Below are 23013 nucleotides of genomic sequence, written 5' to 3' on the forward strand. Positions count from 1 at the left end.
GCTGTAGTTTCAGGGTGTTAGGAGCTGCCTGACAGGGTTTCTGGAGTCTGGCTTAGGTTCTCCACAAGAACAGGAAAGTCTCTTAACTACAGAGCCATCTCTTCTGTACCATAGAGAGTGGGTGTTTTAAGTCATCCTTCAACTCTAAAGACAAGACAGAAATCAAAAGTTTGTGTTGAGTATCATTAGAGGGAAATGAGTCTTCTCATTTAGACAAAGATATCTTGGAAGGGTGAATAAGATCAAGGCAACACTTGTCAATCTAGGAAGCGCAAGTTCCAAACAAGTACAGGAAGCAGACTGGCAGCAGGCGACTTAACAGCTACTGGGGGAGGATGGCCTCTGAATGGTACGTGTTAATAAAGGAAAGCAAGACGGTGTTTTATTAAACAGTGAGGAAGGAGGGCCTCAGACGCTAGCAGAGGCAAAGGGTTGGATCCTGCCAAGTCTAGAGTAATATATGTTTAAATTATTTACATGCAAAACTGTGAACTCCCATAGAACGAAACTGAACGCATTTTAAGTTTCCTCCTGGCTGACTTCTAGTGCCCCCACCTCCTGGAATCTACCTACCTGAGACAAGGAGAAAATGTCACCATCTTGCATATGACTGTGAAGTAGTCAAAACCAGAAAACTGCTATTACAGCCCCTTAGAATAAATCAGTTTTCTAAGTTTTAAAGATTAAATATAATGGTGTGGTATTCCCCAGGAACTGTGCTAACATCGTATGTAATTTGCACAATTTCTCACTAAGGAGAGTTCCAGGATCATGCCCACTGTGCAAATCAGTTAGCTGAACTTGGTATGCCACTAGTTTGGAGCACATCTGTATCTATGAATCTTCGCACACACGACGAACATTTGTGGGAAAACACAGAGCGCTGCCATTTCAGGTTCACTTTTAAGACTCCTACCTGGCATCACAGTACACAGATCAACACGGAAATTGGCATGGTTTTCTCCAAAAACAGTTCCAGCTCCTTATTTTTTTTTTAATTGCTACCTAGGCTAATGTAACTACTGTTCTCCTACTGACAGACAGAAAGGTCTTCATTCAACTTTCTACCGATATAAACAGCACTATTAGTGACTGTCTCGTGCGAGCTTCCTCGTGCGTGCAGGCAGCCGCCCACTGTCTACAAGTTGTAGAAGTGCTGGGTCACAGCTATGCACGTTTAAACTGCCATAGACACCAACCACGACAACACTGTCCTCTCACTGGCCCATCAGCATATATTTTCCTACAATCAGGTCAAGATCTGGTATTATCAAATTTCAAGTCTTTGCCAATCCAATGGTTGAAAAAATGGGATCATGCTTTTAATTTTCATTTCCCTAATTACAATAAGTAGTAGAGATGACACCACCCAAACTGGTAATTAAAGCCACTGAGTGAAAGTAGGGACATATAAAATGTATGTGTACCCTAGACGTATTATTTTACTTTAAGATACCAAGATCCATATTTCTTTCGCATCTTCTGTCACAAGAACATGGATGGCTTTTCCTTTCCGGGAGGGACAATGAGAGGGGACCCCTCCGTACCTTCACTGACCATGTCCTCAGTTCTCAATGCACAGCTGAGACTTCTGTTTGATTTCTCAAGTGAGAAAGTAAAGGCCCTCGTAAAAGACTCTGAACGTAGAATTCAATTAAACGGCAAGCTTTTAATAACCCGCCTTCATCAAGACTTTTCAAAGCATTCCATTTAAATTTCACTGTAACAGCTCTCGCCCTGCTGGTGTTTCACTGGCTTGCATATTATTTAACTAAATTACATAATTACAATGACATTCAACCAGCACAAACCGGTTTGAGAGCCACCACACCTCTGGCTCTTGGAAACAGAAAAATCAAAGGAACAAAAGATCAAGTGTTTTTAGAGATCAGCCCACCAGAGACCCAGTGAAGCATGCCTTGCTGGTCAGTATCCTTCAGGTACACACAGAGAATGTGTCTCTGAGAGAGTGCGCAGTGTCCAGGTGATGGAGAACAACTTTGTGTACGCCTTTGATGCTCTACGCTCTACTTGGTCTATTTCTTCTTTTTTATAAAGAGATTACCCTTTTCTTGTTTATTTAAAGGGACTCTTTATATATTCCGGATATGAGTCCTTTCACCGTGTACTGATCACAAGTGTAAAATACATGCAAAATATGAACGAAACCCATCATATACCAGTGCAACCGAATAAATGTACGCTCTTAACTATTTTAAACTCTGAGAAGTCAATTAATATGATAACTGCCTAAATATTTGATCAAGGTGGGCTGCTGGGGAAGAATGTGCACAGTGATCGATAACAGAGCAAGGAGCTCGCTAACCCCGACTATTACACGTCTCGCATTAACTCAAAGGTGCGGTGCCTCTGACACCATGAACGTGACGAATGGGCTCTTTGGATGCGGACCTATTTTAGAATTATGCGGTTTTCCTTTGAAAGGCGACTTCCTCATGACAGGGTTCAGATGATGAAACTCTACTACTACTCATCCTGACTTGAATCCGCATCAGGAGGCGAGGGGGGCAGGTCCTCCTCCTGCACACCTCAATCCTACATCAGGGGTTTCAGCTTCACTTCTAGAAACATAAGTTTGCTGCATTTTCCCTGGAGCATTTCTTATCAGGATTAAAAAGGGACCTATTCCGAGACAAACAGGATACAGGCTAATGGTGCAGCTTCCAGGCAAGCTAAGAATAGCAACAGCATTTTCAAGAAATCTTGAACCAGGGTGTGAGCCTCAAATCAATGTGCGATGCAGGGTTTTTTTTTTGTTTTGTTTTGTTTTTTGTTTTTTTTTTCCTTTTTTCCTTTTACAACAGTCACCACAAGTCCCTGTTAAAGGAGAGCCTCCATCCTTACCAGGTTTTCTTGGTTCCTGGCTGCTATTTTCTGCTCTTCTTCTGCCCCGTTTTTCATGTATTTGACCTCTTCCACGGGCTTGATCCTATACTCATCTGAAAGACAGAGAACACGAAGGTCTTTTACCACAGTGGCAGAAAAGTGTCAGCAAAGCAAATGCCACACGCCAGACTCTTCCCCATGTAGCTTTTACACGGGGTTCATCTGGAGCAGTCTGGAAGAAGCATGCATGGACAGCTTGGGTCCCTGTCAGGAGGTGTTCTGCCTGGCCTGCTGGAGGCTGGCTGAGGTTCCCAATCCAGAGAGACCCCGTGTGACCACATCGAGCACACTCTGAAGATGGAGGTGCTTCCAACTCTCAAAGTCTCTGGAATCCAGGCACACTGGGGAGCACCACACCCCAGCCTAGGAGCACGAGAGCATCCTCCTTTATCCCTAGGAAACCGTTTGTGTACAGTGTCTGTAGCAACATATTTCAGCTGGGTGTTTGCTCCTTAATTTTTTCCACTTTTGAAAACTATAGTACCGTTTATGACTATAGAGTTGTAGCGACAAATAAGACCAATTGGAAATGGGATCTTTTTTTCATTTTAGGGCCCTTCCATTAAATCTGAGCAGTCTGTAGTTAGCGCACGTCTGTACTTTAATCTCTATGAAGTTTCACACACAGAGCCTAGTTCTAAGTGGGATTGGTTAGGCCCCACTGCAGAGAGTACAGGGGGCGGCAGGGGAACCTGGACTTGAGAAGAGAACACAGATCTCAGAGTCAAACCCGTCATGGGACAAAAAATCAGGGAAGCAGGCAGCCGAAGTCCTTCTCTAGGACAGAGATTTGGCGATGACAAGGATGACATTTTCACCAGGTTCCTGTCAACAGGAAATGACTTGGGCACACTGAGTTCAAAAACAAGTGTGATTTTGACTCATCTTTGGCCCAACTTGTGGGCGAAGAAAAATCACAGAAATTATGGAATTGGAAAACTTCACCGGCCAGTTGCCTCAAAAATGGTACGGAGTCGCCTCTAAGAAAGACAGCTCCCTACCACTCTCTCTGCGAGGCTAGGCGCTTCCTCTCCCACTGAGGCCAGATGGGGCAGCCCAGCTAGAAGAACATATCCCACATACAGGCAACAGCTTTTGGGATAGCCCCTTCTCCAGTTGTTCAGGACCAATGTGAAGGCCAAGTTGCACATCTGCTACATGTGTGTGGGGAGGCCAGGGTCCAGCCATGCTTGCTCTTTGGTTGGTGGGTCAGTCTCTTGAGAGCCCCAAGGGTCCAGTTTAGTTGACTCTCTTGGTCATCCTTCCACTCTACCTCTTAACACAGTGTTCCTGAAATCTAGCTAGAGTGACATCCATTTGTGCTTGGCAAATGTTTGTATTGTCCTTATGAAGCTAATGTATATGTGTATAAAAAGACCCAATGTTTATGACTCGGCCATTTTTGGTTTTTCCACTTAGTAAATCAAGGTAGATCTTGATTCTATTATTTTTTATTTATTTCTATTGTATGTTTGTGCATGAGTGTGGTGTGTATGTGTGTTCTGGATTCATGTGGTAGCCAGAGGTCAATCTCTGGAGTCTTCCTGTATCTTTTTTTTGGGGAGGGGGTACAGGATCTCTTGTAGAAACTAGACTTGATGATTCAGTTAGACTGCCTGGCCAGCAAGTCCCAGAATTACCCTGTATCTCTGTCTCTCCAAAAGTGGGATTTCAGGGGCACATCCTCCCACCTGGCTTTTTACATTCGTGCTAGGGATTTGAACTCAGGTCTTCACGTCTAAGTGACAAGCACTTTACCATCTCCCGTGCCCCATTTCAACTTCCTTCTAAAGAAATCTGAGAGACTTGTATAGAATTACAGCGATGAGCCTTTCAGGAATCCTGAGTCTAAAATTAACTAGTTCACAGACAGATGCGAATTGACAAGTACAAAGTAAAAGTATTCCACAGCCCGTTATGACGGCTCATGTGTGTTTTCCCAACACTCAGGAGACTGAGGTGGGGAGATCTTGATGTTGAGGCCAGTCTAAGCTACATAGTGAATTTGAGGTCGGTTTGGGCTACGCGGCACATGCTATCTCAAAACAAAAAACAAACAAGAGACTCTCATCCTCTGATTTGCTATTCAGATGAAAAAAGGAAGTTAATAATACCAACACGTTTAATTAAGGATTGTTTACTCATGAATTGCAAAAACACTGCTAATTAAAAAAGAACAGACATAATTATGTTCCCAGTATAACCATGCAGAGATCAAAATAAAGGTAAAAACATAAAAATTAAAAAAATTAAAAAAAAAAAACAACAGGCATCCCAACTTTGGTTTGAGGCATTGATAGTATAAGCCACAGCATAATGACATAATTGCCATGGTTTAATTGAACAAACACACGCTTAGTTGAGCCTTCAATTATTAAATTCAACAACTATCACAATCTGGTAGACCCTGTTCTACCCAGGGCCCCAAACCTCATGCAACAGGACAGGGAAGATTCCAGATCATTGTAGAACACAGCAGAGACTTCTGGGAGACCAGACAGCTCTCTGCACATTACACAGCACAGGTATCCCCTGGAAAGGGCCACCTTTCTTACCCTGCCCACGGCCCTCTACAGTCTGGCCCACCCCAGCCCAGTCTGACCAGATACTGAGCAGCACAGTAAACAATCACTCTCTTTCCTCAGCCCTCATGGGATCATAGCTATTAATATTTTTTTCCAAGGAAAGGGAAAAGCTCCTGGTGACCGGGCTTTCACAGTAACATTCCTGCGAACACGGGCTTTCTTCCTTTCTTTTCATCATAATACAATCCTGACCAATTTAGACAGCAGGTAGGTTTACGGTGTCCTTAGTAGCCTGGCTGGCTGGCCAGGGGCTCTGTTGGGACAATTCGATGTGACTACTAACGAAGAAACTAACATCTAGGACTATGAGCTTGGCTTATCACCACTAGTCACACAATGCACTATGCATAATCCATCTTGGAATCAGACAAGAAGTCAGCAAAACAAAACCCCGCAATTTAAAAGTAACCAAATACGTAATAAAATAAAGTATAATAAAAGGGCCTGTCGGATTTCTGAAGGCTGAGGCCTGAAATGGAGATGGGCATCTGGAGACAGACAATCCATTAATGAAGACGCCATACATTTCCATGGAGATGTGACCCACAGGAAAGCACTCTGCTTCAGGCCTCAGGGTGGGGTGGACCCAGCATTTTGGGTTATGGCAGCAAGACAGTCAAGGCTGAAATCTACATTTTCTTCCGTCAAAGGCACAGGTGAGTTAAATTTTGACCTCAGGCCCCTTTTAGCAGAGCCTGCACTGGGGGGACAGCCGGAGTCCTGACAGCAGCAAGGTGTGGCCACTGGCTGATGAGCAGAGGCTAGACTGTCTTTCTCCCTCACACCTGTCCCCTCTCTCCCTGCTGATCTTGTCAGGTGGCTTATTAAAATGCATGCCAGACACACAGGCCCTGTAAACACTTTCAGGCTTCCAGTCAAAACAGATCTGTGGTGGGATTCTGTTTGCCTCTTATTCAAGGCAACAGCACAGGAGTTAGGAATTGTTTGGAAGCAGCCATTGTAGAAAAAAGAGGAAAAGGGAAAACTGTGTCCAAGCTGGTTCAGATTTTCACTGTCATGGAAAACAACTGTCTTCATAGCTGGAGGACCCCTCCTAGAAAGCCTCTGCTTTCCTCTAGCAGCAATGCTTGTGAAAATTCCACTTCTAAGGATCCTGAAATTAGAAAAGCACTTGTCTCCCGCTAATTGATTAAAATCAGGGTGGGGTTTTGTTTGTTTGTTTGCTTTGTTTGGAGAACTCTAATTTGTTATTACTTGGTGTGTATGAGTGTTTTGTCTGCACGAATGTTTGCATTACACTAATGCAGGGAGTGACCTTTGAGGCAGAAGACAGTGCCAGCTGCCCGGGGGACTGGAGTTACAGAGAGCGGTTAGCCACCACAGTGCTGGAAGTGGAACTTGGATCTTATGAAAGAGCAGCCATCGCTCTGAACTGCCGAGCCATCTCTCCAGTCCCAAAGACAGGGTCTTAAAAGTATTACTATTAAGGAACCTGTCGCGGGCTCATCTGTAAACCTGGGAGACAGCAGCAAGCAACTGAGGGACAGCACTTATGTGCCCAAGTTGCAGGTACCCAAAGGCCACTGAAGAGTTGATTCCCTTGTAAACACACAGGGTCTTTATTACGAGCTCGCGAGCAAGGTGTCTCTCACTGTCCCCATTGTGGCGGGTCAGAGTAAGAGCCTCGAGTCTAAGGGAGCGGAGTATTTATTGTGGTCACAGCGAGCTTGGGGAATTTCCATACAGGTCAGCAAATTAATATTTAAAAAACTGCATTCCTGGCGTAATCTGCAGGAGTCAAACACAGGGCAAAACCACCGGACAACAGGATGGTCAGGTCACCTGTTCTCTGCAGGGTGTCTCAGGTTATCTCCATGTACCTTGGTCCTGCTGTTGTAGCCTGGCTGTTGCTAAGGTTGGGGGGGGGGTGTCATGGGATGATTGCTCAGGTGGACTTTGTGATTTTTTTCCTGGAATTGGAGATTAGCCCCTGGTCTCCCACAGAATGGGGCTTCTTCAAAACCAGAGTTAGTTGGGCTTTTCACTTAGAAGGGTCAATTCAGAGCTGAAGAGGTGACACAGAATCACAAGCAGGGACTGCCCTAGCTAAAGATCCTGGTCGTCTGGGGTTCACAGATGCCTTTAACTGTAGTTCAAGTGAATCTGTTGACTTTTTTTGGTTTCTGTAGGCATTCACACACATCACATGGCACGCATATACACACCTAAAAAGAAAAAAAAATCTTAAAAAAGGGGGTTGGGGGTTGATCCTTCCTTATCCCACTATTGACTGTCAACCATTTGGAAGTGTGAATCTGGAAGCAGAGAGAAATGCATGGGAGTCAAACCACTAACCTTTCTAGCAAGAACTCAAAGTAAACAACAACACATACACACTCACACACAGAAATACACACATACTCACAAATACACTCTTACACACACATAAACACAAACACACACTCAAACACAAATATACACATAGAAAAGACACGCACTTTCACACAAACTCAAATACATATATACTCACACTCTCTCACATACATACATACACAAACACTCAAATACCCACACTCACATATATACACACAAATACACACTCAAACATAAATACACACATAGACCTACACATAAAATCAAATACATATACACATATACTCACACTCTCTCGCATACACACAAATATACACACATGCTCAAATACACTCACATATACACACACAAATACACACTCAAACACAAATACACACATAGAAAGACACACGCTCTCTCACACACGTGCACGCGCACACACACACTAAAAGCTATGTCTTTTACACACAGAAAATACAGGAGAGAAGTTTTCTTTTCCGCTTCCTTCCTAGAAGCCCCTCTACTTTAAAGAGAGCTGAGCCAGGTCCCAAAGAGGACAGAGATTCTCACAGCCGGTCTTGGGAAGAGAGAGTCTTGTGATGTTGGAGGAGAGAGGGGGCGTTTCCTCTCCTCTCCTGGCAGAAGGCTAGAGCTGAGCCACCAGTGTAAGCAGGCAGAAAGGTGTTTGCAGTTAAACCGCCTCCTCTTCAAACCCCTCCCTGGGGCTGCCACTCTGCAGGCCTCCAGCGAGCTCCATTGCCCCTCCATGGCAAGACGTGCCTCAAGGTCATTCCGCAAACTTTTATCTTCTCAAACTTTCTTTCCTGCCCAGTCAAAAGGTTATTTTTGTTAAGGAAGGATCTGTAATGGATGCATTCCAAAGTATACAGCACCAAGGGAGAAACTGAGGCTGGATGTGTGCTAAGAAGCCTACAGTGCACCGCCTGTATCACACAGCCTTTTTCTTCCTGGGGGCTCTACTGAGCCTCCAGAACATTGGATCTCTGCTTTTGATCAAATTGGGACATTTTACATCTTACTCTCTGTTCCTTCCTCTCCTGCGTCTTCTCTTCACTTCCCATTCCACCTCCCCTTCATTTTATACACAGCTTATAAAGAGGGAAACTGGGAGCCCGGGCACTTTAACTTCTAGCCGTAACTCTTAGTTCCTCATGGTTTTCAGCTTCTCGCATCATTCTCTACAGTTGAGCATTATGTTCCCCTTTGTAGCCAGCGCTCGGCGTGTGACATTTGTTGAGCTGAAGTTTAGCTGTGGAGGCATTTAAAGCACGCAGAATAGTGAAGGCTTTGATCGTGCCAGCAGATCGGAGCTCACTTTTAACCGTTTCTCATTTGGAAAACTCCTATCAAATATACACTAGGTGCTGGGTTCTGTGATAAACTACGTAGGCGAATGGGGGACAGGAGTGTAGAAGGCATTCAAGGAAAATAGCTGTCTTGAGAGAGAGGGAAAACTACTCTGAAAATGTCTCCTGCTTGGGCATATCCCTCAGCACACAAAGCCTGAGGAGCATCTCGCTGCCAAGGTTCACCAGATGGACTCTAAATCTGGTGCATGAAGCACACTCCCCACTGGGGAACACGGACTGCCATCAAGTCCTTGAGCCAGGCAGTCCCTAACCTTAACTTCCTCACTGCCCTTGCATAAAGGGATCTCAGCAGCTCTAGTGCGATGGCTACCATGGGATAGTTTCTGTGAAGTTATACGCGCCCTGCGCCTCAAATTTCAAAGAGCTCTAACATGAGGTTTCCGCACATCCATAGATGTTTCTATTCTTTTCAGGGTATAAATCAAATCCTGATAAATAAAAACTATTTTCAACATGAAACCATTTGTCAATGACCTAGAAATCCCAACTGCTTGAAAGGAACAAGGAGAATGGTTTTTGGGCTTAAACTTTGTGGGATTGAACTTCAGAACACATAACCCTAGAAGGCTGCTAGAGAAGGCACAGCGGCTATATATATGTATGTATATGTGTGTATATATATACACATACATATATATGTATGTATATATGTGTGTGTGTATATATGTATATATATACACAGTTCTTTTAAGATACCACATAATCTAAGTGTGTGACTCTCACTAATATGAAATCCCTTGTGCCTTTTATGTGTTTATTCAATAGTGAAACCTAATGGTTGTTTATATTTAAACAAAGGTAAGCAAAAATCAGTTAAAATTCCTTCTAGTGGCATTAATGGTCCAGTTTCATGGAACACTGACTGGGTTATGATATAGCAGAGTTTCAGAACTGGGTCTGTAACAGAATTTACATAGTCTATTTGTATGTGTTTTATTTAAAACCTAAAATAAATACAAACACTGACATTCTTTTTTGAGCAAACTATAGAGCGAGGGCAGACAACACACAACACTGCCACAGTGTCACGCATGTCCTTTTCACATGAGACCTGTACTCCCCAGCCACTCCCTGGAGGGCCAGAAGCACAAGTTGTGTTTCTGATAGATTTTAGTGTTTCATCTGTATTCCTCCAGCAAACACACTCACGAGTTCATACCATGGCTGATTCATACCAAGTTCATACCAAGGCAGTGTGTGATCATCCATTGCAAACTGAGGTTCTCTGGAGCTGGCCCTTCAGACTGGGTACAACTTCATGCTTGTAGGGAGACAAAACGCTACCAAAGTGTCTTTAGTCCTCTCAGTAAACGCTACCAAACTCTGTATCTGACTGAAGGTCTTTGTCACTATTAGGTAAAACATTTGAAACGCACGTACTAGACCATTTGCTTCTATCAACAAGTCTAAGACTAAGGGCAGCATCGGAGAGGTCCCCTGCTCCGCTTGGACGAGCCTACCTGGCGTCCCCATCAATGAATTTGGCACATATTGATTCATGGCTTTGTTATGTTCTGTGTCTGTAAGAGTCCAAAAACCCCCAAAGCAACTCGGTCCTTGTGCCTCAGCCATGGTCACTCATGTCTGCTCCAGAATAATCTCATACTCCTTCTGGAGCAGGTACTGTATCCTGAGGCAACACCAGAAACCTCCCCGTTACCCTTTTGTTAAGGCAAAGGAGTGTGTGTGTGTGTGTGTGTGTGTGTGTGTGTGTGTGTGTGTGTCTGCATCTGGGTATCTTTGTGAAGAACCACGATCTAATGACTATGTCCACCTGACTTAATTCCTTTCACTGGATCCTGACTTCAGTGAGTTTCTGGTAGAGTTAAGATTCTCAGATAATCAGGACAGGATGCAGAGAATTGTTTGCCTCATTTGTCTGGATGTTAAGCACCTGACATCCTGGGACTCAAGAAGAAGGCTGCTTTGCCTAGGGCAGAGGGGATAGTGAGATTTGTGGTACAGATCGAGAGGCATAAGGAGCCAGGGAACCAGGCCAGTCTGCCTGATACCGGAGTTGCAAGGCTAAAGTGGAGGAGAGAGGTATGGAGAAGCAGGAAGCCCTTAGTAGGCTGGTCTAGAGGGACAGTTGCAAGGCATTCAAGAAAAGAGTTTTGAGGTGAAAGAATAAAAAATGCAGCTAAGAAGTCAGAAGTTTAAAAAAGCCCCAAATACCTCAAATTCCAGACCCTGCCCTCTACCTGTACTAGCTGACCATAAAGTTAGATTAAAATCTTAGAGAATAATCTTGAGAAACAGGAAGCTCCTCCCAGGAACTGGTGGACCATAAAGTTTAACAATCTTGAGAAACAGGAAGCTCCTCCTTGTGATTTTTCATTAGTATTCTTGACACTTTCCAATGACACCATCCCTGCCCCCTCAGGTTGTGGTTTCTCCCTTTAAATACCCTTTCTCCCAGCCTTTCGGGGTCGAACTCCACTGCCCCTGCATGGGATACGAGTCTCCACCCCAGTGCACTGGTTCCTATCAATAAACCTCATGTTTATTACAGCAAGGACGGTCTCACGTGAGTTCTTGGGGGGTCGCATCATCCCGAGACTTGAGTGAGGGTCTCCCTGCTCCGGAGGTCTTTCAGAGGTAGTCCAAAAGAAGAAAGATGGGAACAGCCAATGGCAGAAATTCATGGAGGAGTAAGTAAGTTTCAATGTGCTGTTCATGAATGAGATGGCGTTTCAGGTTTTAGGGGTCATTCAGTGAAAGCTTAAATGGCTTTTCAGTGATGTAGGGTGTTCCTTTTAATATGTCTCTGGACTGATGCTGGCCTCCAGGAGCCCTGCTTTCCCTGGGTTACGGAACTATTAAAAAGACTTTGGCGGCAGCGAAGTCATTAGAAAGAACGGGAAGAAAATGGACAGAGTCATTTTCAGCTGAAGTAATTCCCCGATACGTGTGTGATCGGACTTTGAAAATAGAAAAACACATCCGAACCATACTTCATGGTAAAATAATGTAATTTCTTTACTTCTGAAAAATACTCCCTGCTTCCCTCGTCCATAAATTTTGTTAATGAGGGGCGGGAATACCGGGAGCACGGAGGGAGGTCTGCTGGCTCAGCTCGCCTTCCCATTGATAAGCCTGTACCTCTTGCTGCATCCTCATAAAACCAAAGATCACCTCATGGCTCCCTCAGGATGTTCCCTGGGTGGGCCTGGCTCTGGCTGACTAAACCCCATTTTAATCATCCCAGTTTCCTGTTCCCTCCTCTACCCTTTGCACTTGGCCACTGGACTGTCTCTACCACCTCACCTTCCAAGATCCGTCTTCTGTTGACCGCTCCCCACCATCCATCCGTAGAGCTCAAGCCACCTTCACACAAACATCAATGTCTCTCACAGGAGGCTCACACATTCACTGTATCTTGCTATGGGGCACTCCCCCCTCCCCCCAGCCCCCTCCCTCCTATCCTCCTTCCCTCTCCTCCCCCCTCCCGCTGTAAGGTTTTTGCTGAGCACTCCAAAGACTCCTGGTGCTCTTAGGGTAGGGATGGTGGGAACGGAGGGCAGATGAGAGAACTCGCTGCAGACTCCCAGTGGGAAGTTATCTGAGTGCTTGCTTCGACTCCACAGACAGCAGTGTTTTAGGTGCACACTGTTCCTCTCCTGAAGCACCCGCTGTTGCTGCTACCTGGGGAGAACTCAGTGAATGCTTCTGAAGTGGGGGTGCGGGGAGGCCTGAGGCTGAGGGCAGATGGGGAATACACAAACAGGAGCTCAGAAGACCCGGAGGTGTGACTAGAGTGGAAGACTCGGAGACTGTGGCAGAAAGACAGAAATGACTGTCACGGAGAAGAAGGCAAACACAAGCCTCGCTGGGAGCGCTGGCCCCCAACCAAGGAATAATCCACTCCAACTAAACAAACACTACATGTCTGAAAGTCCCCTCTCACGCTTAGGTTGAGTGCACGGGACGGTAACTGCGGTCCGTGGGTCCCTAGAGACCAGAAGTGGCTCTCTACCATGTGCCTGTGCACAGCTGAGCCCCGGACCCTCCAGTAAGCACATCACCATCACCTCTACGCCTGTTCGTCACCTCTTAGCCAGAATCAAATGTAAAAACAAGGCCAGCACATTAATATGCAAAAGCTCTGACTGAATTACTCTCTCAGCCCAGCCTGGTACACTTCCTAAATGCTCAAGCTTCTTAGTCACCCCACACTGTGAAGCTTCAGAGAATGTCTCTGCTTCAGGAGGGGAGCTTCTGTGGGTATAAACTTGTCAGACCACTCCCAGCAGAATGGAGAAAACCAGGGGTGAGACGGCTGTGACAGGCACAGAGGCACATGCACTGTCGTTCTTCACACGAATCCCTAACTCAGACGTGGCTCCCCATCCCAACTCTAGTTCAGACCCCATCGCCGATTACTAGAATAATGGGATAGAGCTCTTAACTGCTCCTCCGCTCTCACACTCCCACAAAACACAAAGTCAGAGTCTCACTGCATGGCCCTGGCTAGCCTAGAACTCACTATATAGACTGGGCTAGCCTCAGACTCATAGACAGACACCTGCTTCTGTACCCCAGGAGCAGAGATTAAAGGTGCACCATAGTATGCCTCTCTCCCTCACCTACAGTTGATTGCCCACATGATAGCCAGGACAGTGCTTGGTAAAAAGTTCTTCCTAACTTTTTGACTGACAAACAACACTTACAAACATTTAGAGGGCATCGCTCCTGTATATGTGTAGCATGCAATGACCAAATCAGGGTTATTAGCCCACTCTGAACACCATTTATTTGTGGTAAAAACATTCAAATATCCCTGCCCCTGCTTATTTTCAAACACAAATGAAACTGTTATTAACTATGGTCAGTCACCCAACTGTGCGTCTGAGTATCAGATTTTCTTCTGTGGGACCATGACGTTGAACCCATTGACCCTTCTTGCCCTGGGTGATTCTTTAAGTTTAAAACCAAAGTCAGACTTCATCTACTAGGAACCCTCTCCTGCATGCTGGCCTTGGCTATTGGGCCTAGCTGCTCCTCTGTGTGTATCACCAGCGTCTCAAGCTTCCCTCCTGGGACCCACCAGACAGCTCCTTCTCAGACAGCTGGCCTAGCTCTTCTGTGAACACTTCCCTGTCTCTTCAGGCTTTGTTCCTTCAGGTGTTGGCAAAAGCCAACTCCTTGACTTTTCTGGCCAACCTCTGAACAAGTCACTCAGTCACCTGCTGGTCCCTTTTCTCTCTGTGTGTGCCCTCTTCCCTGTCTGATTATATCTCTGTCTTTTCAGCTCCTGTCTGGCTCATTTCCTACTTTATGGTCATTGGTTGTCTAATCACATCAGCAAAATGGGTATTGTTTAATTACATTCCTTTATCTGCTAGCAAAAGTCGAGCTTTCTTTTAGTAATATTTGCACAATTAGTATTCCTTAAATGGGTAGTTCTGATTTTGAGAGTTGCATTAGAACTAAAACCCCGCCGTTTCCTCTCTTAAACCTTGCTAATCTAAGAGCTGCGTCAGGGAAACTTGGTAAGGCACAGGAGAACAGCCCTTCTCTCGAGGCACTGTAAAGTAATGACTTGAGTGAAAGGGAATCAGAACTAGAAATTTAACAAAAAAAAAAAAATGCTGCCACGTGGATGACATAATAAACGCAAAGGCGCTGGGTACATTAAAACTAAACGCCCATATTTATATACAATCTGACAATTTCCTCCGTGGCAGCCTATCAGGATCAGCAGTGACATTTATATAGTCAAGCACGAATATCCATGGCTGGAAGAGAATTCAAATGTGATTTAGTTTGTTTTGAGTATAGTTTTCAAACTGGAAATGCACCGTGGTCTGCACAGAGATTGGGCCGGTTGCTGCTTTGCCTGAAGCTTGGGGGGCTTGTTCAGTGTGGAGGATGTAGATATGCAATTTCTGGTTTGCCCTTACTCCCCTACTTTTAATTCTGTTTTAACTTTTATTTTGTACTATATGTGTATGTGCACCGCCTGAGTGCAGTGCCTGGGGAGGCCAGAGGGGGCGCTGGATCCCCTGCAACAGGATGGTGTGCTGGAATGGAGACTGACGCAAGGGCAGTATGTGCTCTTAACTCCTGAGTTGTCCTTCCAGCCCCACTCCATTTCTTAATAGTCATACACATATGCTTATGAAAACATTTTAAATGAAAAAAGACCTGAATATTCATATACACGATGGGTTATGAGTCAAAGGAAGTGGACTACAGAAACTGTTTCCCATACTCTTCACCCTTCCCCACTTACGGCCCTTTTTAGCTGAGCTTTTATTATGAGAAACCTTAAGAACTTTCAACGGTAACTCTATGCATGTTTAAACAGTAAGAGTTATATGTTAGCAAGACATTTATACACATACTACTATTGTGACCTTAATTATCTGGTGCACGCAGTTTTCAGATGGTCTGAGGAGCTCAAGAGCCAAGCAGTGCCAAATATCAGATGAGTCTCTAGCAATCAGCGTCCAGACACAGGTACCCTTGGCCTTTCTTGGAATCACATTGCCTAGAGTACAGCACCCAAAGTTGGCTGAGGAGGAAGTTACAGTAGGAGGGCATGACTTCAGAGCTCTGATGTCACTGTCACCTGAAGATTCACAGTAGTCGCCACTTCCTAGTGACTATCTATTGCTGCCCATACGGCAGACAAGGTACAAAAAAAGCCTCACTTATACAGTGCTTAATAAACCAGTGTGTGATAAATCGAAACTCTTGATAAAGCAAGAGACAGGTGAATCAAGGTATTCTTCCACTGAACTGGAAGCTTCTAGAACAAAGGCACTGTCTCTGGATATCTTCCTAATCCCTCTCCTTCTCCGTGCCTAGCAGCCCGACTTCCTCGTTTCCTCTTTCAATAGCATGCATTGTTCACTGACAGAATGAGGTCTGGGAATCAAACAGAGGAGAGATTCTGACCAGATGTTACAAGAAGTGACCTGTGCGAACCTTCAGAAGACACCTAGTCTCTCGCAACCTCGCTCCCTTACCTGTGAGTGTGCACAAGACCACGTAGTAAAGCATGTACACATTCTTCAGGCAGGTCACAAACAGTGATCCCAGAATAATGATGACCACCTGCACTGGGGCTAGATTTCTGTCAGGGAAGAGAAAGTCTATCTCATCTCGTTCTGCTCTTTTCTGTGACTGTTTTTTTTTTTTAAAGACGTATTTATTTATTATATATAAGTACACTGTGGCTATCCTCAGACACACTAGAAGAGGACATCAGATCCCATTACAGATGGTTGTGAGCCACCATGTGGGATTTGAACTGAGGACCTCTGGAAGAGCAGTCAGCTCTTAACCACTGAGCCATCTCTCCAGCCCTTTCTGTAACTTCTAAAGCAGGATGCACTGGATCTTCCTGTCACCCGAGTGTCTAGGTCAGCTCAGCTGCTATACCACAGTACTTCCATGTGGCTTCTTTTGGAAGTTGGGAAGTCCAAGATCAGTGTGCCAGCAGGGGTCTGGTGAGACCTGCTTTTTCACAAATGGTGCCTTAATGTGTCAGTACAGGGTAGCTGCAGGCCAGCTCTCCTGGGACTCGTTCATAACATTCATGAGTGTTGTCTCGGGACCTAACCACATCTCCAAAGACCGAACCTTGAACATTAAATCGGGAGCTAGAATCCCGTTATGTTAACTTGGGAGGTGACATGAACATTCAGAGCAGGAACATCCGGGCACTGGTGGACATCTGGGCCACAGAACACTTTAGTGCTTGGTTTGTGTCCTCCGTTTCTTGCTGAACGACCTCCTACACATTGACAGTTTACTTGTAAAACCTGCGGGTGGGATGCCTGATCTAAACCCTTGGTATTCACTCCCAGCAAGCATACAGTGCCTTCTCCTGTGAACTCATTCCCATGCAACACTCTTAACCTCGTAACAGCCAATCAACACCCCTCACAGAGGACTGTTTGCTTAGGAGCGCTTAATTGGTCAGGGCAATTTTCCTCACAGTTTAGAACATTGTTATCAGGAACACAATTAAGCTGTGACAACAATTTATGATCACAAACTGCTCAACTGAAAATGCTTCACCGCTGAAGAACACTGAGGGGAGAGCAGGTGGCTTAAAGCTAGACCGCTGTACCACACTGTTGCTGTCTCATGGAGGTGGACACCTCACAGTTACTATGTCTCTCCTGCTGTCCCACAGGAATGATACTACAGACTCCTCCCACCATGTCTCAGTCTTCCCTTTTAGAAACAGGGAAAGATTCAGGACTCACTGAAGCAATGGGAGCAACTCAAATCTTAAGGCGGTGATGACTCCCAAAGCTTAGTGCTTTTGTGTGTGTGTGTGTGTGTGTGTGTGTGTGTGAGAGTGTGTGTGTGTGTGTGTGAGAGAGAGAGAGAGAGAGAGAGAGAGAGAGAGAGAGAGAACACGCACAAGTGTGTATGGGTATGCATCCACGTGTCTATATTCAGAGGTTAGAGGTCAATATTGAATGTCACCCTCCACCTATATTCTGAGACAGTTATGTCACTAAATGTGGAGCTCACGGTTTTGATGAGACTGGCTGTCCAATGAGCCCCAGGGCTCCACCTGTCTTTACCTCTCCAGCACTGCACCTTACTTTTATGTGTGTGTTGGTCTCGAACTCAGGTCACACAGCCATTTTACCAACTCCCTTGACGGTCTTCATGAAGACTATCTGCATGTAACATAGGACGTACAAATTGCACATATCATTTCTTTGAAGATACCATCGATTCACAAAAATAAGTAGGTCGCGTCCAATCCCACAAAGGACAAGGGTTACACTATCATACTGTGATTTCTCTGGTTTTGTCATGGTTTAGTAATAACGTAGTCTCGGCATACATGTGAGCCTGTGCTCTGGAATTATCATTTCAGGGTCCTTATGATCTAATATGAGGTAAGGGTGACCATCTAAGAAATTAGCTCCCAATCTTCTAGGCTCTTTTTCTAGCATTTTCCACATGTTCTGCCAATTTCCAATTTTGTAACATGATTCTTATACTGTCTGTGTGAGCTTTTTGGTGTTGGGGGGGGTAAAATTAGTGTAAAATTCCCAAATATTTAAGGCTCCTTTCCTGATGTGAGATTTTCTGATTTCTTGCTTATTTGTTCGGTTCCCCAGCCTCCTCTGGACAGACCTTGTCCTTGTCTGCACCGCACCGTGTCTGAGCCCTCTGCCTCTACTGGCGCCTTGTCTCGGAAGCACCAGTTCTTTTGTTTGCTCATCTTTTAGGCAAAGACTTTAATCATCCTTTGTGTGTGTCCTCCCAGAGCCTGCGATGAGGCACCCTCTGCTGTATCACCACAGGATACTAACAGTGTACGCCAAGATATCCATCTGTCACCCACTTATTAGTTCCCTAAAGGCAGTTTTGCCTGTCAGGTCTGTATGAGCCGCGATGCCTAGCATGGTGTCCAAAGCACGCAAAACAGCCAGCAAATGTTTTGCAGAATGACAAGGAACACGAAGGTTTGAGTGAAACTAGATGAGACCCCATCGGTCTACCCGAGGAAACATACCATCACACCATGACCCAAAGCTATTCCCAGACATAGTACACTTTCCTCAGGGAGCAAATCTGCACTCCCCGAAAATACAACCCTTTGGAGGTTAGAAACATTTAAATTACATTTATCAATATAAATAGTTGTATGGAATAAGAAGCATTAATTATAAAAAATAATTTATATTTATAGTTCAGATCAGCTGAATTCAAAATTCAAAATCGCCTGAAACTACCACAGGGAGACAACTATTGCTAATGTTAGCGAAGGCTCCTAATACCTTCTTTCTTTATGTTCCAGCACAGAATAGTACGTGTATTACAAATAAAACGTGCAGACAGGTATGGCACCATATGCCTCCAACCGCAGCAGAGACATTCGATTGCCATGAACACGAGACCAGCCTGGGTAGATCAATGGGCTGTAGGCAAGCCTGGGCTACCCTGTAAGGCTCAGAAACCAAAAGACAAATGGCAAGACAGCGGAGGTGCCTTCTGCCAGCTCTGAGGACCCGAGTTCAGTCTCGGGGTCTACGTAGTGAAAGGGAAAAACTGACTCCCACAAGCTGTCCTCTGGTCTCCATATGTGCACTGTGGTGCACACATAAATAGATCAATAAGCGGACCAGCAAACAAGTAAATAAAATTGGAAATGAAACTCTCGAGAAACCGTTATCGTTAAGCCACGCTGTGCGAGATCTCCTCACACTGCAGGGTCACTTATCCTCTGACGGCTCTACGGCGCACATGTTCCGACAGTGAAGGAGACCTTCGAGCATACAAGAGTGGACAACATCTGCCTGTCTAGTTATCTCCTAATTAAAGGGGGAAAAAAAGACCCAGCAAAACTGCAGGAGCGAAAGGCATAATTATTTAAATCCCATATGCACATTGTTATTTTGTGCTCCAGAAAATAAATTTCTGGTTTGACATTACTCATTAGAACATAAGACAGATGTCTATTCCGGCCTGGTTTGAGGTGGTAAAAACTGCTTTGTTTTACTTTCTTTTAGTGGGGGATGGGGATTGGGTGGGAATGGGGGTTTGGCTGGGAATGGGGGTGAGGATAGGGGCTATTTACTACTAAGCAGTTGAGTATTTTTCTGCCTGCTTATTGAACTCTTGTAAACTTTTCTATAAATTTGTGCCTAGTCACACATTTAGTCCAGTGCTCACTTAGGATGCTCTTTGTTTTAGACTTCAAGAATTCTTTTTTAAATTTTTCCCATATTGGCCTTACTTGCTTTGCAAATGGTATTCATGGTTTGACCGTTGTCTTTTAATTCAGCCTACAGTGGTTTGTTTAGTTAATGCCAAGCAGGGGTTTTAGACTTTTCAGGCAGCCAAAATTGTCAGCTTGTTTTTATGGGGTCAGATTTCATAGCATTGTATGGAAGACGTTTTGCAACTTAAGATTATGAAGGCACTCGGCCAATCTGGCTGGCCCGGGAGCCCCTGTTCTTCCTTCTCAGCCCTGAGCTTACGAAGTACATGATGTCACCACAGCTGCCACTTTGGAAAAAATTACTTTGTAAAATATTACTTTGTAAAATGTATTTTTACTCTGCGTTTCTTGCACCCATAGACTGTATTGTATCCATTTTCACCCCCCATTGACCCCATCCCCCTCTTTCCTTCTCTGAAACAGTTCTTCTTCCCATAATGCCCCTCCCCTACTTTCCTGTCTTCTCTGTGTATGTGAGACCTACTGTATTTAATTAGGCTTCCTGTGTGATGTATTACTGAAGCATGGGCAACTGATTACTGGCTACAAGACTGAAGAGTGTGTCAATCAACTATCAGGGAGTAGCGAGGGGCTCATTAGCTCCTCCCCTCTCCATGATGAAATGCTGACTGGTCCAATCTTGGGCATGTCTTGTGTGAGTAACCACAGTTACGGTGAGGAGTTCATGAGTGCAACCTCTGTGTCTCACCCAGAAGAGCTCTTTAAGAACACACCTCCCATCCCCCACCTCTTCTATCCTTCTCTGATGTTCTCCAGGCCATACATGGATGACTTTTTACGTGGGTCCTAGGGATGAAACTTTCCCCATGCTTATGTGGAAAACGCTTTATGGACTGAGGTTAACCCCTCAGCTCCAGATTTCTTATCTTACACTTACATCTTTAGATTCATCTGAAGGGCCAGCGAGAGGATGCCTAGAGAAACGACATTCACAGCCAAGCCTGACTATCTGAGTTCTACTGCTGGGACCCACATGGTGACACCAGTGAGGAGAGCACCAACTCCTACAAGTTGTCCTGTGGCCTCCACAAATACACTGTAACAGGTGTGCACAATGGTATACAAGCGTGCACGCACACACACACTCACACACACACATACACATTAACTAAATAAAACTGTATTAGATTTATCTGGAAATTCTTAGTATTCAATTTTAATAATATAACCATCCTTCACAGATAAAATAAATGCAAGCTGAAATAACCCCCATTCTGTATGTCATCCTGATTTTTCATTTAGTCCTAGATGCAGTTCTCTACGACAGGCACAGGCACCGTCAGTGTCTTGTTTCCTCACCCCCAATACACTGCTTCACAAGAAATACCCTTTAGAAACATCCCCAGTCCACATGCACAGGAAGACTTGGGAAGCCATACACACGCTCACACACTAATTTATGCCTGGTGATATGGCTTGTGTGTGTTTGGAGTCCTCTGAAGGCTTCCATGTTGACGGCCTGGTTCAGAGGTGAAGCATGCGGAAGGTCATGAAGGCATTGACCTCATGAGTGACCTCATGAGTGACCTCATCAGAGACCTCATCAGTGGACACAATGTTTTCTTTTTTAAGTTCATAATTCAATGGAACCACTGAGAGGTGGGGGAACTACAGCACGAGGTCTAGTTTGGGGAAGCAGTCAATGGGCCCTTCCTCATTTTCTCTTTGCTTCCTTGCCCCATAAGGAGCAGCCTTCTCTGCCACAAGCTTCCACTGCCATGACTGGTTCGACCTCAGGCCCAATGAACTGGAGCCACCCAATACCGGCTGAAACTGTAACCAAAGTAAGTCCCTACCCCCAAAGTTGTTTACTAGGGTATGTTGTCACAGCAATAAAAAAAAAAAAAAAAAAACCACACACACACAATGAATAACGTATACACTTATTAAGCTGTATGGTGGGAAAAACTTAAACCCATAGTTTAATGGAACTACGCCATCTCACTGCAGTGGGTCTGCCTGGCGCTGCTTGTACTCAAATGCTAACACTAGTTCCTCAAGACGGGGCTGCCCCTGCAAGCAGATTATCAGGTACTCAAGTGATGCAGGGTGAACCTTCTCCCTAGGTAACTGGTCAAATTAAGGCTAAAGCCTGTGATTGGGCAGTGGAGGGGAAAGGTGGGACTGAAAAGGTTTGAGAGGGAATTGCAGGTAGGGAGAGAGAGAGAGGGAGAAAGGAAGAAAGGTGGGTGGAGGAGGAAGCATTCACAGACCAGAACAGCGTGGCCAGGAGAAACAGCAAGTGACAAGGGACCTCATAGCTGGGAAATGAGTTAGTGCAGCCCTAGATCTGCCCAGTCTAGGCATATGGCTCAGAATTAAAATATCTGGATTGTGTGCCTTTTATACGGGCTTATTAGATTATAAAATCCAGCAAAATTTTGTCACATTTACCATTTCTAAGTCCTATTCTTTATTTTCCTGATTACACACACACACACACACACACACACACACACACACATACCTTATACAGACAGAAGTTCTGATTGGGTCAAGACAGAAGGAAATAATCATAGTAACACAAATAACTAAAAATCTAAAACAAAAAGATAAGTGTCATCGGACTAATGGATCGATTGTCCAAGTCTGTTGAATCTGACAACCGTAAGAAGATGAAAACGATTCCCCCAAGTTTAATCGCCGAGGACCGATCAACAGCTCTGAGAAGTCACAGCTGTGTACACAAGCACGCATGTCTTCAGGCTGCCAACAGGACAGTGGAGATTAACAGTTGGCACCCATTCACGGCTTATCATGTGTCACCAAGTAGTAGGGGACCGCTTATCACACAAGGCTTCTGAGGCCCCCAACTCCGTGCACAATGCTGGTTTCCTCCACGCTGCACAGAGAGGACCTAAGCCAATGAGCTCACTGGTCTGACAAGACTATGTGTTCATGAGGAGCTCAGCAGGCTTGGAAGCCGGTTTGCCAGACTTCAGAGCCGTGTGGTGAGCATGTCTGTACTTCGACTCCACCAGAAATAACCCTAATCACCACAATAGAATCTCCAGACATCCTCACTTAACAGCCAGGGCCGAGTTAAGGCAGGCGGTTAGCAATTACTTAACCAAAGCTCTTAAGCCAAGGC

General features: G+C 45.0%; 1 protein-coding gene across 1 annotated transcript in view; it reads right to left on the reverse strand.

Moving 5' to 3' along the window:
• Nucleotides 1-23013, reverse strand: part of C10H1orf21 (chromosome 10 C1orf21 homolog) — a 96268-nt gene that overhangs the window by 63975 nt on the left and 9280 nt on the right. Inside the window, exon 2 of the mRNA XM_032914843.1 lies at nt 2866-2960. Within this exon, the coding sequence (XP_032770734.1) occupies nt 2866-2960 (95 nt within the window). The remainder of the gene's footprint in view (nt 1-2865; nt 2961-23013) is intronic.

The sequence above is a fragment of the Rattus rattus genome, chromosome 10, assembly GCF_011064425.1.
Source record: "Rattus rattus isolate New Zealand chromosome 10, Rrattus_CSIRO_v1, whole genome shotgun sequence".
Lineage (NCBI taxonomy): Eukaryota > Metazoa > Chordata > Mammalia > Rodentia > Muridae > Rattus > Rattus rattus.